Genomic DNA, 15,497 nt, shown 5'->3' with positions numbered 1-15,497 from the left:
ACAATGTAATATCACATTTAGCATTTTAATCAACTGTACATTTTATCATATGTCTTGGAGTATCACAATAATATTGTGAGTTCAGTATTGTGATATTTATCGAATTGTGACATGAGGGCATTGTTACACCCCTAGTATATACAATTGTAAAGATTAACCTTTGCATTTACACTGGATTTAACAGCATAGACTTGGCATACCTGCAGACTAGTCAATATGTATATAAAAAGCAATATGTAATAACAGATATCAGTTTGGCACTTCTTGGTTTAGATTATGTTGGCCACAATAAAGAAAGAGCTTACAGAAGTTATCAATCAATCAATCAATCAATCAATCAATCAATCAATCAATCAATCAATCAATCAATCAATCAATCAATCAATCAATCCACATCCATCCATCCATCCATTCATACACCCATCCATCCATCCATCCATCCACCCATCCACCCATCCATACACCCCTCCACTTATCCATCCATTATCCATCCATCCACCCACCCATCCATCCACCCACCCATCCACCCTTCCATCCACCCACCCATACACCCATCCACCCACCCAGCCATCCATCCATCCATCCATCCATCCACCCATCCATCCATCCATCCATACACCCACCCACCCATCCACCCATCCATCCATCCATCCACCCACCCATACACCCATCCACCCACCCACCCATCCATCCATCCATCCATCCATCTATCCATACACCCACCCATCCATCCACCCACCCATCAATCTATCCATACACCCACCCATACACCCATCCACCCACCCATCCATCCATCCACCCACCCATCAATCTATCCATACACCCACCCATACACCCACCCATACACCCACCCATCCATCCATCCATCCATCCATCCATCCATCCATCCATCCATCCACCCACCCATCAATCTATCCATACACCCATCCATCCATCCATCCATCCATCCATCCATCTATCCATACACCCACCCATCCATCCATCCATCCATCAATCTATCCATACACCCACCCATACACCCATCCACCCACCCATCCATCCATCCACCCACCCATCAATCTATCCATACACCCACCCACCCTTCCATCCATTTACCCACCCATCCATACACCCATCCATCCACCCACCCATACACCCATTCCATCCATCCATCCATCCACCCACCCATCAATCTATCCATACACCCACCCACCCTTCCATCCATTCACCCACCCATCCATACACCCATCCATCCACCCACCCATACACCCATCCACCCACCCAGCCATCCATCCATCCATCCACCCATCCATCTATCCATACACCCACCCATCCATCCACCCACCCATCCATCTATCCATACACCCACCCACCCTTCCATCCATTCACCCACCCATCCATCCATCCATCCATCCATCAACACAACATATATCTAGCAATACCTATACACCCATCCACCCACCCATCCATCCATTCACCCATCCACCTACCCACCCATCCATCCATCATCAAAACATATATCTAGCAATATGTACCCATTCACTCACCCATCCATCCATTCACCCACCCATCCATCCATCCATCCATCAACAAAACATACAAATCAGACATTCTCTCTTGCAAAAATTAAAGGTTATTTTTTAATGAAACATTTTCTTCTCTGTAAACATCCAGCTCTATATTTTAATGTGAGTTTAATGTGTTTTTTTTAAGTTGAAATGACTTGTACAACCAAGCTGATTTTACAAAACATTTGAGGCAGCAAAAATGTACCATTTTTAAAAAGGTGAAAGAACATATTTGAAACAGAAATAGTTTGAAACATTAAAAATGTGTTAAATCTAATTTGATCAATTTAATGCATCCTTAATGAATAAAAGTATTAAGAAAAACAATAGCCTCTAAACCAATGAAGGCTCAGAGGTTTGCAGTAACTGTCTATTTCATTATAAAGCAGCTCTATAGTAAAATATAGAATTTGATACTACTCATCTGCTCTCAGTCTGCTACTCAACCATAACGGCAGATTAATCATAATCTGCACATGCAGCAAAACAGTTTCACAAATGTCCACAATAAAGCTGGGAAAACACTTCCCTTCAAACGCCAAGTTCATCTGACTACTGATTATTGCAGCGTTATAATACTGATCTATGACACATGCAAGACTATAACTCTAGTGTACTGACAACCCACACCTGTCATAAAAGTTAACGATCCCAGACAAATTAAGGCAAACTGAATTTAATTTGAAACACAAAGCTTTCCTAATGTTTGTCCCCTGCGATCTATGATCTTATACAGTATAGTATCCCTTATCCCAAAAATGATTTAGGACTAAGAATGTTGGTGATCAAACATCAAGCCCTACGGATCCAGTACTGTTATCCCACGGGACACAACTTTCCCAGCGAGTATCCAAAGGCAATAAACCTCTCAAGACAAACAAAGCCCGTTTTATCTGTAGCTCAGTAGAACATACATGAATGTAAATCATGTTTTCTCAAATGGGAAAGATAAGATACAGGAGAAAGCCTTCAAGTGTATAATGCAGGGCTAGCTTAAAACCACAGATATCAGAACAGACCCACGGTACGAGGTGTGAAGTATAACACACACACACACACACACACACACACACACACACACACACTAACTGCTTTGTTATGACACTGTACTGTAGTCCCTCTGGTTATAATCTCATTCTCCATCTGGTGTTAGCAATCATTTGTTCATTATTTGCCGTCAACCTTGTGATCAACAGCAAACCCTAATTCTGGAGAGTAAAGGCATATGGGCAATGATACGTTTCCAGTGAACGTTCATATATATTTATGCAGTTTCCTTCAAAATATTCCACAAATTTCATGGATTTTCTAAATTGAAATGGTCTTTTTAAAAATCAAAAATCAACTGTATTTATTAAGTTGTTTCTGTTCCATTAGCAAAATAATGACTGCATCCAAACAGGTTTTAAAAACACTTTCCAGCCCTTAAACAGATCATGCCACTGGTAGACAGCACTACAATCATTTGCCTGAACAATGGTGTAGTTAGGCCATCTACCAGCAGGACAATGCTAACTGGACAATGCTAACCAAAACAATCCATAAACCTTGTTAAATACAAAGCCCAATGGGTCAAGATCTGTCAGATTTGCATGGTCAAGTTATCCCATGCTGTGGATCTCCACTGACAGCCATTACAAGTAGTGACGTATTCTTTTAACTAAATCTCAATTGTGATATTTTATGTTACCAAAATGCAGTCATCTACCACAAGAGGGAGCTATTGATTACAAACACTGGATCCACCTGCTCCTGCATATATACACTCTAAAAAATATGGACACACCCAGCCATTGGGTTACATTTTTAAATTGCATTTTTAATCCAGTGTTTGGGTTTGTCCATATTTGACCCAAAGAGTTAAAACAACCCAGCATTTTTTAGAGTGTATACATAGCTATACTAACCTGAAGATGACCATGGCTGAAAAAAAAGACATAACATCTATAACAATAATCTCCAATGTGTAGAAAGCTCAAGTGTGAACACATTATGGTGAACAGAGATCTGATGTTTTTAAAGGTGTAATTGAAATTGACCTAAAAATGAAAAATTTAGGCATCATTTACTTATCCTCATGTCACCCCATGCCTGACTTTCATTCTTCAGTGGAAAACAAAATGAGATTTAAAATTGTAAAATTTTTTCATGAAAAATGGAAAATGGAAACACTTTACTTGAAGGGGTGTGCATAAGAGTGACATGACACCTTCATTACCATGACATGACATTATATCTTAAATATGAAGTAGGGTTTATGCCTGTTTATCACAACTGTCATTAAGTGTCTTTCGCTCAATAATGACATTTTGAATGCAAATATGACATTGTTTAAGATGTCTTTGTTATGACATCTTGACATAAACTATAACATCATAACCTGTCGGTGTCTTTGTCATGACAACTTGACATTAAATGAAGTTAAACTGTCATGTGGTTGGCTTTGACTGGCTGTCATATGGCATTATAACTGTGACATGAATATTTTTCGTGACCTCAACTACAGTGGTACTAATTGAATTTGTCATTAAAAAGTTATAATGGCTTCATGACAGCCAATGTCAAAACCAACCACCTGACAGTTTAATGTAATGTTAACCCATAAATCTAAGTGGTTTATTAAGTTTGGTAATTAATCTGCTATGTCATGTTTATGACTGGTTGTGTTGTCTTAGTAATGTCAAGTTGTCATGACAAAGACACAGGCAGGTTACGTATGATGTATTGGTTTATGTCAAGATGTTATAACAAAGACATCTCAAACAGTGTCATATTTGCATTAAAAATGTCATAAATGAGCGAATGACACTTAATGACATGTGTCACAAACATACAAAACATACAGAAACAACACGGAGTGTTGTTTTCATTTTTGGGTGGACTATCCCTTTGAGGACTTCAAGGTGCTTAATAGAAAAACGTATTTAATGCTGATAACTATAGAAATAGTCATGGAGGTGTTAAGACATTATATATTTTTTAGTTTTAAGGAAAAGATTTAATAATGAATAGTTGTAAATGTTTCAATGTATTTGCTATCAATTGTATTTCAGTGTCATGCTTTACCTTTTTCTCTAGGAGGCGCTCTAGGATATTATTTTAAATAAAAACTGTGAAGTTGTACAAGCAAGCACACAAGAAAGCAGTCATATTACAGAACCGCTACCAGAACATCCACACATATTTTACCGTCTTTTAATATATGCAACATTGATGTTATTTATTACACATTATTCTTGAATTACACAAACACTCAGGGAAGGAATGCCTTTAAATGAACACATTTTTGATTTGTCATCATTGAAATGACAAAGCATCTCATCTGCTTGTCTTATTGTTGAAAGAGATAAAGAAGTCCCTCTTTCTCGCACACACCTTTATGGACACAAACACCTTCTCCTTTTCAGGTCAATCATTTTTCTCTGTTTCTGGTTGGCTGAACTCAAATGGAGACAGTAAAATATTATCGGGCAATGATAACATTCCACCTGAGCTGTAATCACTCGCATGCCAGATACAATCATCACTTACTGAAAAGTAATGTGTCTCTCTCTCTCTCCCCCTCTGTTGGTGTACATATCTGTTGCATGAATCCAAACAAAGCTCAAGTGCTGTCTCATCTCAGTCCTCTCGTTTCACTGTGCGGTCGTGAAAAGATAACTATTGTAGGCTAAATTTCCATCACAGAAACACCTATATGTACATATACTGTTCAGAATGGAGAACTAGAGTACTCCTGACTATTTTTTAAGTAGTGCATGGAATATACCACGCAACAAATACCATTGCACACATTTTTTTGTTGTTGTTGTTATTTTCTAATAAAGATACAATGTTAGCCACCATTGAATAATATTTGTCGGGAAACTATGGTAATACAAACACTAATCGGTCACAAAATCGTGGATAATTTCCCTAAGGGGCGGTGAACGATCATACAACAGCAAGAGCTTACAAAAACTAAAGTAAAAACTACATCAATGCTGTAATGTTAGTTATAGCAGGCTAGTGGAGGAAAAGCCTCGTTCACATCATGGCAACTACATAAAGCTTATAATTGGCAGTGATGGGGATGAGACCGCCTATGCCGAGTCCGAGTCAAGACGAGTCCGTTGGTTTTTCAACACCGAGTCTTTGAAGGGTGAGTCCGAGTCGAGACAGAGTCTTTGAAGGTTCAAGTCCGAGTCGAGACCAAGTCTTTGAAGGGTGAGTCTGAGTCGAGACCGAGTCTTTGAAGGGTCGAGTCCGAGTCGAGACCGAGTCTTTGAAGGGTCAAGTCCGAGTCGAGACCGAGTCTTTGAAGGTTCGAGTCAAAGTCGAGACCGAGTCCGTTGATTTTCAAATACTGTCGAGTCCGAGACAAGACCGAGTCTTTGAAGGGTCGAGTCCGAGTCGAGGCCGAGTCTTTGAAGGGTGAGTCTGAGTCGAGGCCGAGTCTTTGAAGGGTCGAGTCCGAGCCGAGACAGAGTCCATTGGTTTTCAAATACAGTCGAGTCCGAGTCAAGACTGAGTCTTTGAAGGGTCAAGTCTGAGTCAAGACCGAGTCTTTGAAGGATGATCCCGAGTTGAGACCGAGTCTTTGAAGGGTCGAATCTGAGTCGAGACCAAGCCTTTGAAGGGTCAAGTCCGAGTCGAGACTGAGTCTTTGAAGGGTCGAGTCCGAGTCGAGACTGAGTCTTTGAAGGGTCGAGTCCGAGTCGAGACCGAGTCCGTTGGTTTTAAAATACAGTCGAGTCCGAGTCAAGACTGAGTCTTTGAAGGGTCAAGTCCGAGTCGAGACTGAGTCTTTGAAGGGTCGAGTCCGAGTCGAGACCGAGTCCGTTGGTTTTAAAATACAGTCGAGTCCGAGTCAAGACTGAGTCTTTGAAGGGTCAAGTCCGAGTCAAGGCAGAGTCTTTGAAGGGTGATCCCGAGTCCAGACCGAGTCTTTGAAGGGTGAATCCGAGTCAAGACAGAGTCTTTGAAGGGTGAGTCTGAGTCAAGACCGAGTCTTTGAAGGGTCGAGCCTGAGTCAAGACCGAGTCTTTGAAGGGTGAGTCCGAGTTGAGACCGAGTCTTTGAAGGGTCGAGTCCAAGTCGAGACCGAGTCCGTTGATTTTCAAATACTGTCGAGTCCGAGTCAAGACCGAGTGTTTGAAGGGTTGAGTCTGAGTCAAGGCCGAGTCTTTGAAGGGTGAGTCCGAGTCAAGACCGAGTCTTTGAAGGGTCGAGTCCGAGTCGAGACCGAGTCTTTGAAGGGTGAATCCGAGTCGAGACCGAGTCTTTGAAGGGTGAGTCTGAGTCAAGTCCGAGTCTTTGAAGGGTGAGTCCGAGTTGAGACCGAGTCTTCGAAGGGTCGAGTCCAAGTCGAGACCGAGTCCGTTGATTTTCAAATACTGTCGAGTCCAAGTCAAGACCGAGTCTTTGAAGGGTCGAGTCCGAGTCAAGGCCGAGTCTTTGAAGGGTGAGTCCGAGTCAAGACTGAGTCTTTGAAGGGTCGAGTCCGAGTCAAGGCCGAGTCTTTGAAGGGTGAGTCCAAGTCAAGACCGAGTCTTTGAAGAGTCGAGTCTGAGTCAAGACCAAGTCTTTGAAGGGTCGAGTCCGAGTCGAGACCGAGTCTGAAGGGTGAGTCCGAGTCGAGGCCGAGTCTTTTAAGGGTGAGTCTGAGTCAAGTCCGAGTCTTTGAAGGGTGAATCAGAGTCGAGACCGAGTCTTTTAAGGGTGAGTCTGAGTCAAGTCCGAGTCTTTGAAGGGTCGAGTCCGAGTCGACACCAAGTCTTTGAAGGGTCGAGTCCAAGTCAAGACTGAGTCTTTGAACGGTGAGTTCGAGTCGAGACCAAGTCTTTGAAGGGTCGGGTCCAAGTCGAGACAGAGTCTTTGAAGGAACAAGTCCGAGACGAGTCCGAGAAAGCAGAAATCGAGTCCGAGACCAGATTCGAGTACTACATCACTAATTATTGGAACTGTTAATAGAAAACAGAACTACAAAAATAATAAGACATAGATACAAGTTGTGATCCAAAAAACAACAGATTGTGTCTCGACAAAATGAGAATGGCTCCATCTTTCAGGAGAAGTTTGTGCGTACAAAGTCCTTCAGTCTTAGGACAAACTTTTTACCGGGTGTAAAAAACAGCAACAACGACTCTTCCTCTTCTCTAAAGCAGCCCAACATGGCCTCACCCCCTTTCGTTGTGGGTTTATGTAAATGTTAGGGTTTGTGATGTCACCAAAGAATCTCGTTGTAGTCCCTACCAGCCGTTTGTTGTAGTCCTCAAATAGGAACATAACACACTAACGAAAGTTAAAAAAGTGAAATCATAATCAAGGAACCCTTTAAAATATGCCAAACGATGGCAGCCGTGAATTTGAACTGTTCATTCGTAACATTGGAAATGGTCAAGTTGAGTCCTTGCAGCAGAAATAGCATAGAGTACTACAGGAACTATTTTTAATATTTACTTCCACATTTTGAAAGTGATGCAGAGACGTTGGAAGAGTTTAGCCTGGCTTGTCCCAAAGTAACACATGCAACAAGTCTTTGCCTGGAAATAATTGAAGCAATCAAATTTGAGACGATCGATAATTTATCCTTATTTATTGCCATTTAAATTGCCCCCCATACCTTTGCTTCTTTAATTGGAGTGCCAATGGCAAGACTTAAAATAGAATCAAAATAAGATCATTTTCTTTCCTCTGTTCACCCTGGCAGGCTCTGACTTGTGTGTGTGTGTTATCATGTATACTAGCTGACTGTATTTTATATTGTCAAATGTGATTCTCACAAGTGAGCCAACATGAATTCAGCTCGCTGTCTTTGGGGTAAAAATTCTGGGACATGAACCCATGTGCAGGGTCAAAGATTAATGTCTTCACCAGCATTCCAAGTCTAATGGAGATGTCTAATAAAAGTGCGTCTAGAATAAAAACTAAACTAAAACTCAAAGACGTAGCCAGAAGTACAGAATCAAAATCGTCCGACATCGTTGTTTTACCTTTTAATAAATTTTTTTGTAAACGGCGTTTGAGTTAGTTTGCACGTTCAACCTATGCGTTCAACTTGTAAACACTGACTCTGTACTTACGGCGCCCGTGACCTTTTGAACGTAATTACGTATTATGTGACGTTACAAACGCGCCTCACAGAATAGAGCAAGGCTAGCATCTGTCCTTAGAAAAGTTACATTTTTGGAATAAGTTTTGAAATAACCGATCGTTTCGCATGATAAGACCCTTATTCATCGTCTGGTGTCGTTTAAAGACATTTGAAGCTGCATCTGAAACTGTTATTAACTGTCTTTTCGACCTTGGACCGTCTGGTTCCCATTGAAGTGCATTATATGGAGAAAAATCCTGGAATGTTTTCATCAAAAAACCTTAATTTCTTTTCGACTGAGGAAAGAAAGACATGGATATCTTGGATGACATGGGGGTGAGTAAATTATCAGCAAAAGTTTTTTCAAAAGTGAACTAATCCTTTAATATACACAAGTTGTCAGGCTGGTAGGACATTCAGACTGAATGCAGTGATTAGATGAGCATTTTATGGTCCTTACCCTTCCACAGATGAGATATATATATATATATAAATTTAGACTACTTTGCAAAGTGATTGCTATCATTATCTGAAGAGACTTTGAACCAAAAAAAGTTTCTGGAAAAAAATCGCCTACCCTGCCTTTACTGTAACTATTAAAACGGTTGTACATATTCATCAAACTCACAGTTGTGCTGCTATTCGCAACAACGTACAGCACTCTACTCATGTGATTTTGCTTAAATATAACAAAAACATTTTGTATAAGTAAAAAAAAAGTCTTTTGACATAGGCTTTATCCAGTTTCTGGTTATTATCCAGCTCATCGGAAAGGCCAGGCAACTACCCAGAACTCCTTAGCAACACCCTAGCAACCACCCAGAACACCTTTATAATGGAATGGATAGTGAGAAAGGCCATTCAACTACCCAGAACTCCTTAGCAACACCCTAGCAACCACCCAGAACACCTTTGCAATGGAATGGCTGATACTAAGAAAGGCCAGGCAACTACCCAGAACTCCTTAGCAACACCCTAGCAACCACCCAGAACACCTTTGCAATGGAATGGATACTGAGAAAGGCCATTCAATTACCCAGAACTCCTTAGCAACACCCTAGCAACCACCCAGAACACCTTTGCAATGGAATGGCTCATACTAAGAAAGGCCAGGCAACTACACAGAACTCCTTAGCAACACCCTAGCAACCATCCAGAACACCTTTGCAATGGAATGGCTCATATTAAGAAAGGCCAGGCAACTACCCAGAACTCCTTAGCAACACCACCCAGAACACCTTTGCAATGGAATGGCTGATACTACTGGGAAGTGTTGTTCAGGAACATGGAGATTTTTTATTTTTTTTCCAATCTGGGAAGGAAGCCCACTAAAAACCCTTTTATAGTTTAAAATCATACATTGTAGCATTTTGATCACCATTGCCACATTTTAACCAGAATGTTGCACAGCAAGGTCAAGGCTTAGAAGTATTGAGAGTTTTTTTTTTTTTTTTCTGAGACGTTTGCTTTTATTCTGAGACGTTTCCTCAAGTGAACCGAGCAGGTGGTCATAGCAGCCAGATATGACTGCGTTCACCCGTAATTGTCTGTTCCCAGCCTCGGTAAGTGGGTAGAACCAGGTCTCCAGTTTCTCCCTCTCATCAGGCAGCCGCTGAATGGACTTCCGTGCTTGACGGAGCTCGAATAACCTGTGGCAGATTCAGACAGGTGAGAGCCAGGTAACTGCTTCCCTTTTGTGCCTTAAAAGATTGCCGATGCTTGGATAGAGTGTGTGTGGGTGGATATGGGATTGAGAGGGGAGTGTAGGCCTTTGATCTTCAGGGGCAGGGAATGGGGCAAATCTTCCAGCGGTCCCTGTATCTCCAGCCATATAGGTAACCCAACCCTGTTTTGGCCTCCGACTCAGCGAGCAGGTGCCCAGAGGTGGGAACTGTTTGCAGAGCTGTGTTTGGTGACAGCACGTCTAACTTTCAACTTCTCCTTTACTGCCGCCACATTGTTCACAAATCCCTGCTTTTCAGCGTCTGAGCTTTTCAGGATCGCTTGTTCTTTCTGTTTTGCTCTTCAGGAGAAATAGTGAGAGCAGATTTCATTCATGGTGTACGGGAAAAACACAAACCTTTCAACACAGCAAAACAATATTTTCCTAGTATGATTTTTTTTTAGATAGTTTTCCAGTAAAAATATCCAGTTTTCCAAGATTTACTTGACAAGTACAATACATAGGTCTAAATAAAAACTTGTTTTTAGAGAACATTCATATATATATATATATATATATTATTAAGCATAAATGAGACAAAATTTTGCAGGATTTCTATCGTTAAGAAAACATAAACACATAGCCTAAATAATAATTTTTATATAATTTTAAAACACAATTACATAAGCAAGATATGTATGCAAGTTTAAATATATTGTGCCATTTTATGCATAAAATGTCTAAAGGATGTTTAGATAATTTTAGTAAAAAAAAAAAAACAAGAAAGTTTAATAAAATTATTTTTTGCAGTGAAAAGTTAAACTTTTAATTTTTACAGATTTTGCTCAAATAAAAATAGATATCTTTAATATTTCAATTGTTTCTTCTAGACAGCAATGAGATTAAATAAATAAAGACGTATACTTAAAGTCATCCACTTGAAAATCAAGCTTTTAATGTTGTTTTTATGTATTTGTGGTGCTTTTAATACGCTTTAAGACAAACCACGTACAAATGCATTAGTCGACACCATTGCTGAGTATTTTCTCTCTAAAACTGCAGTGAATTAAACACGGTTTGAAATCACTGTTTCTGACGTCAACGAGTGGATCTCTGTGTGGAGGCGGGGCAATATTGCATAATCATTGAACCACATATACTAAATGAGGAAAGGGTAGATTTACATTCAAGCTATTTTAAGGCATGAAGAAATTTGTAAAAACTTCTAAATATGTAATTTTGGTGAGGGATTCAATTATTGAAAACTGGCAGACTTTAAAACTTGTGAAAAACCCTTATAATCATCTAAAGTTTCCAAAGTTTCCACTGTGCCCAAAGTAAAGTTTGTTCATAAAAACTCTTTATCTTTCAATATCAAAACTTGCACATTTCTCATTTTCCTCCATGGCAAATGATCTTACATTCATTTTATAGCTCATTCATTACTGTTTGTATTGCTCCTAAGAAATGTTTTTCCGGTTCAAGTTTTCTGAGCAAACTTTCCTTAGGGTACAGGCAATCATCATGTTGTATTTATTTAATATTTCGATTGCACTTCATTTTACTGTAGAGTACCTAAGAAAGCACTGGATAATAAAAGGTTAGATAGGTTAAGGTTAGGTTTAGGGGTAGATTTAGAGTTATTATCTAGTTATTAACCAGTAATTGTAATTGCATAACAGAACTATAACAAAGTGCAAGCAGTATTTTTTTTTTTTATTCAGCATCTCTAACATTTCATCACTTTGTGCATGACAAGACTGGCAACTTAACTGACATAAATTAAACCGTGAGAGAGGGGAGTATTGCATGTTTGTGGATCTATATTGAGGCTGTCCTCAGGCAAAGCAATTTGAACTGCAATGAACGTTTGCATGAGAATTGGGCTCTTGATGGTGAGTGTGTGTGTGTGTGTGTGTGGATAATACAGACATAATGTGCATCAATGACTACAGTTCTTTCTTTTTTTTGAGGGAATGTAACAAAGGCTCCACAGAAAATAGGCTCAGCTGAGGAATTTTAATGAATTAGTGGAATTCATTTGAGCCCATTGTGAATGACTCTAAAACAGATGAATGAGCAGCGCTGGAGATCCTCATGCTGGACTGTAACGCTGAAAGCATAAAAGCATCGACTCCAAGAAAGGAAGATTTTGAAACAGATGTGATGACTAAGATTAATGCAAAACAACTGACACACTCAAAGTAATGTTATTCGATTCTCTGAAACTGGCCACAGTTTCACAAAAAGGGAAATGTGTCACGCTAACAATCGAGACCCCCCATGAACATAACAAAAACAAGCTAAAAAAATATATAATAGAGTGAAGCAGAACAAGAGAGGATAGTGCTTTGGGCACTACTACGCAAGAACCTTTCCAGAAACCCATGCCAACTTAGCGTTGTAGAAGATGATCCAAATGACATAAATATTACTAACAATTCACAAATTAAAACATAAATACGGCCACAGTGACAGTACTTAAGGAGTTCTGCAGATGTTTGGAGTCACATCTTGAAGGAAGCCTTACACAGCTTCTGGAAATATCCCGGACATTTCCTGGAAACGTGGATGTTGTGGTACATCTTCAGAGATGTTTAGGTCAAATTGAGCTGTTGCCACTTGACGGCAATCGATCAGGAGTTCCCATGAACCTTCGAGACGTAAACAGATAGTATTTATCACCTAGCGATCTGGCAAATTCCATTGTCCACTTTTCCAAATGAATAAACGGCACTATTTATCGCCGTTGCTCCCACTAGTTAAAGTGAGACCCACCGAGCAAGCAATGTATAGGACATTCATGCCTCTTGCGGTGAAAAGACACCCCGCTGTACAAGCTGGGACAGCGAAGTAGTAAATCTGTAGTTCGTTTGGCTGAGGGGAGCCCGCAGCTTAACTCAATTATTGTTGTTCGGGTTATAAAACACCATGTAAGCGTTGCTCCAAGAGAAATGGAGCGAAACAATATTTGCATGTGATTTATACAAGGAGCAACAGCAGGAGAAGTGGTCAGCGTTTGACGGACGGCTAAATTTACCCTGCAGGGTTTCAGCAGCCGCAGAAAAGCGATCACGAGGGAAGGGTTGTGCGATGGTGTGATGAGAAGGCACAGTGAAATTCTGTCCCTCTCAGAATTTTCTTCCAACCATCCACTCCAGCTGCCCGAGGCAGAAAGAGCGCGCGAGAGAAAGGAGGAGGAGTGCTGTGCCGGGCGGCTCCGCCCTCCAAAAGCTCCGGCCAATCAGAGGAGCGCTGCAAGCTTCCACTACAATAGGTGAATGTCTCCTAAGTGAGATGAGACGAGAGAGAGAGAGAGAGAAGACCTGCGTAAGCCCCTGACTGACTCATTCACCCATGGGAGTTTGAAGTGACAGAATAAATCTACAGAGACGAGGCTTAGGATAACATTTCAGAGAGCTGAGAGAGGACAGACACATACCCACAGACAAACAGAGCTACAGCTGAGAGAGAGAGACACACAGCCCATCCACAGAAAGACAAGAGTTGGAGTCATTGTCATGTTGGGGGTGTTACTGATCCTGCATGCCGTCTCATGTGCCCATTCTCACGGGCCGCCGGGTGCCACGGTGCCTGTTAAGCAGTGCCCGTCTGCGTGCCAGTGTGAGGAGGATGGCATCCTACTGATCGTGGACTGCTCCGAACAGGGACTATCCAGCGTGCCACCTGACCTGAGCCCTTTGACGTCTTACCTGTGAGTACGCCCTACCTCTTCCATCACCTGATTTCGCTGAGACAGCGAGGTGTTGCGAATAGATCTTTAGAAAGGACGCTGTGAAATTATTGTTTAGGAGATATGAAAGGCTTAAGGTTAATAACAGACTCTGACAACTGGTTTTGCGTCAACACAGTGCCAATCTTATTGATCATTCAGAAGTCACATTTTGGTTTTCCATTTACGCTTATCCTAAGTGCACCTGACATGTTTGCTTTTTATCTTGTTCATGGTTTATGAGGAAAAGCGCCCGCCTGACATCTGAAGTGACCGATGAAATACCATGCTTAAAGACCTAAACAACATGACTTATATTTGAAATAATGGTTGCACTTGACATGTGTCAAGTACTGGGTAATATACATGGGTTAAGGTATAGCTTTAGGTTATTACCCAGTTATAATAAGTACCTAGTATGTACATGGGGGACTGTAAAATAAAGCGCTTCCTATATAATCATTATAATTTTATGTATTTATGCCATCCTAACTATTATATGGGATTAGATGTTGTTCTGTTTTTGTGCTTTCCCTGTGACCTGCAACCCATTTCTGGATCGCGACCCTCCAGTTAAGGATGTATGACATACATGTGATCCGTCTTGAGCGATTGGTGTTGACGCACACCTTCAATCAGAGCCGTAACGCAAACTCGGCTCACGTTAGCAAACCGAACGGGACACTTTCTGCACGAAGAGCGTGCAGTTGGTTACCAAACGGGAAAAGCAATGCTCGTTTCCCATGTGTCCTGTGACAGTTCTCAGTGCAGCGGTATCTGATGGGAACGTGTGTGGAGAGTGATGCAGTGGGGCGCTCCGTACAGTATTGGGTTTCTCCATGTCAGCTGGAAGCCTGTTGGGTTTAAGTCCATGCTAATCGCTAAGGCATGCCATATGTCCCCTGATTGTGAATGATGACGCAAAGGAGGACTCAAATGTTCGCTCATAAAACGTTGTGCAGCTCACGTGAATCAATAACTGGAGAGAGTTGTGTTTCAGGCTTTGGAGGAAGCATAGCTCATGGTTGGGAATTGGATTGCAAACACATGTACCGCAACCTTTCAAACATATTGAAAAGTCTTGAGCCCTGTCTCTAGACATTTGCAAGTGCATGGGATTGGATCTCTTTTAATCCTGCCAATGTTGCAGAGAATTTTATTGCGTTGTGCAATACATCACATGACTTCGGTTTCATATTTGAAGTACATTTCCTACTTTTATTAAACACTGCAGATCATTTTGTGCTAAACTTATTAATATAACGAGGACTGATCACGTCCTAACAACAATCTCACTAGCGCATCTTCTATTGGTCAGATTTCACACATATTTTCATAAGGACTTCATGAAAAGTCTTTTTTCCCTTCAAAGTTTCATTATGAGCCTGTGTAGATCAGACCAGCAGAAGTCTTTCAAATGCAATTCTTTCTTTCTTTCTTCACCGGAGGAGAGGAGATTGATGTAAATATTGACTGAGC

At 40.9% G+C, this 15,497-nt stretch overlaps 1 protein-coding gene and 1 pseudogene across 1 annotated transcript in view; both read left to right on the top strand.

Moving 5' to 3' along the window:
- Positions 1 to 434: 434 nt before the first annotated feature.
- Positions 435 to 13,562, top strand: LOC148970542 (uncharacterized; annotated as a pseudogene).
- lgr6 (leucine-rich repeat containing G protein-coupled receptor 6) overlaps positions 12,855 to 15,497 on the top strand; it is a 129,822-nt gene continuing 127,179 nt past the window's right edge. Inside the window, exon 1 of the mRNA XM_039689880.2 lies at positions 12,855 to 14,000. Within this exon, the coding sequence (XP_039545814.2) occupies positions 13,807 to 14,000 (194 nt within the window). The 5' untranslated portion in view covers positions 12,855 to 13,806. The remainder of the gene's footprint in view (positions 14,001 to 15,497) is intronic.

The sequence above is a fragment of the Pimephales promelas genome, chromosome 20 (assembly GCF_988280905.1).
Source record: "Pimephales promelas chromosome 20, fPimPro1.hap1.1, whole genome shotgun sequence".
NCBI classification, from domain to species: Eukaryota; Metazoa; Chordata; class Actinopteri; order Cypriniformes; family Leuciscidae; genus Pimephales; species Pimephales promelas.
This window is presented reverse-complemented; position numbering and strand designations above follow the sequence as displayed.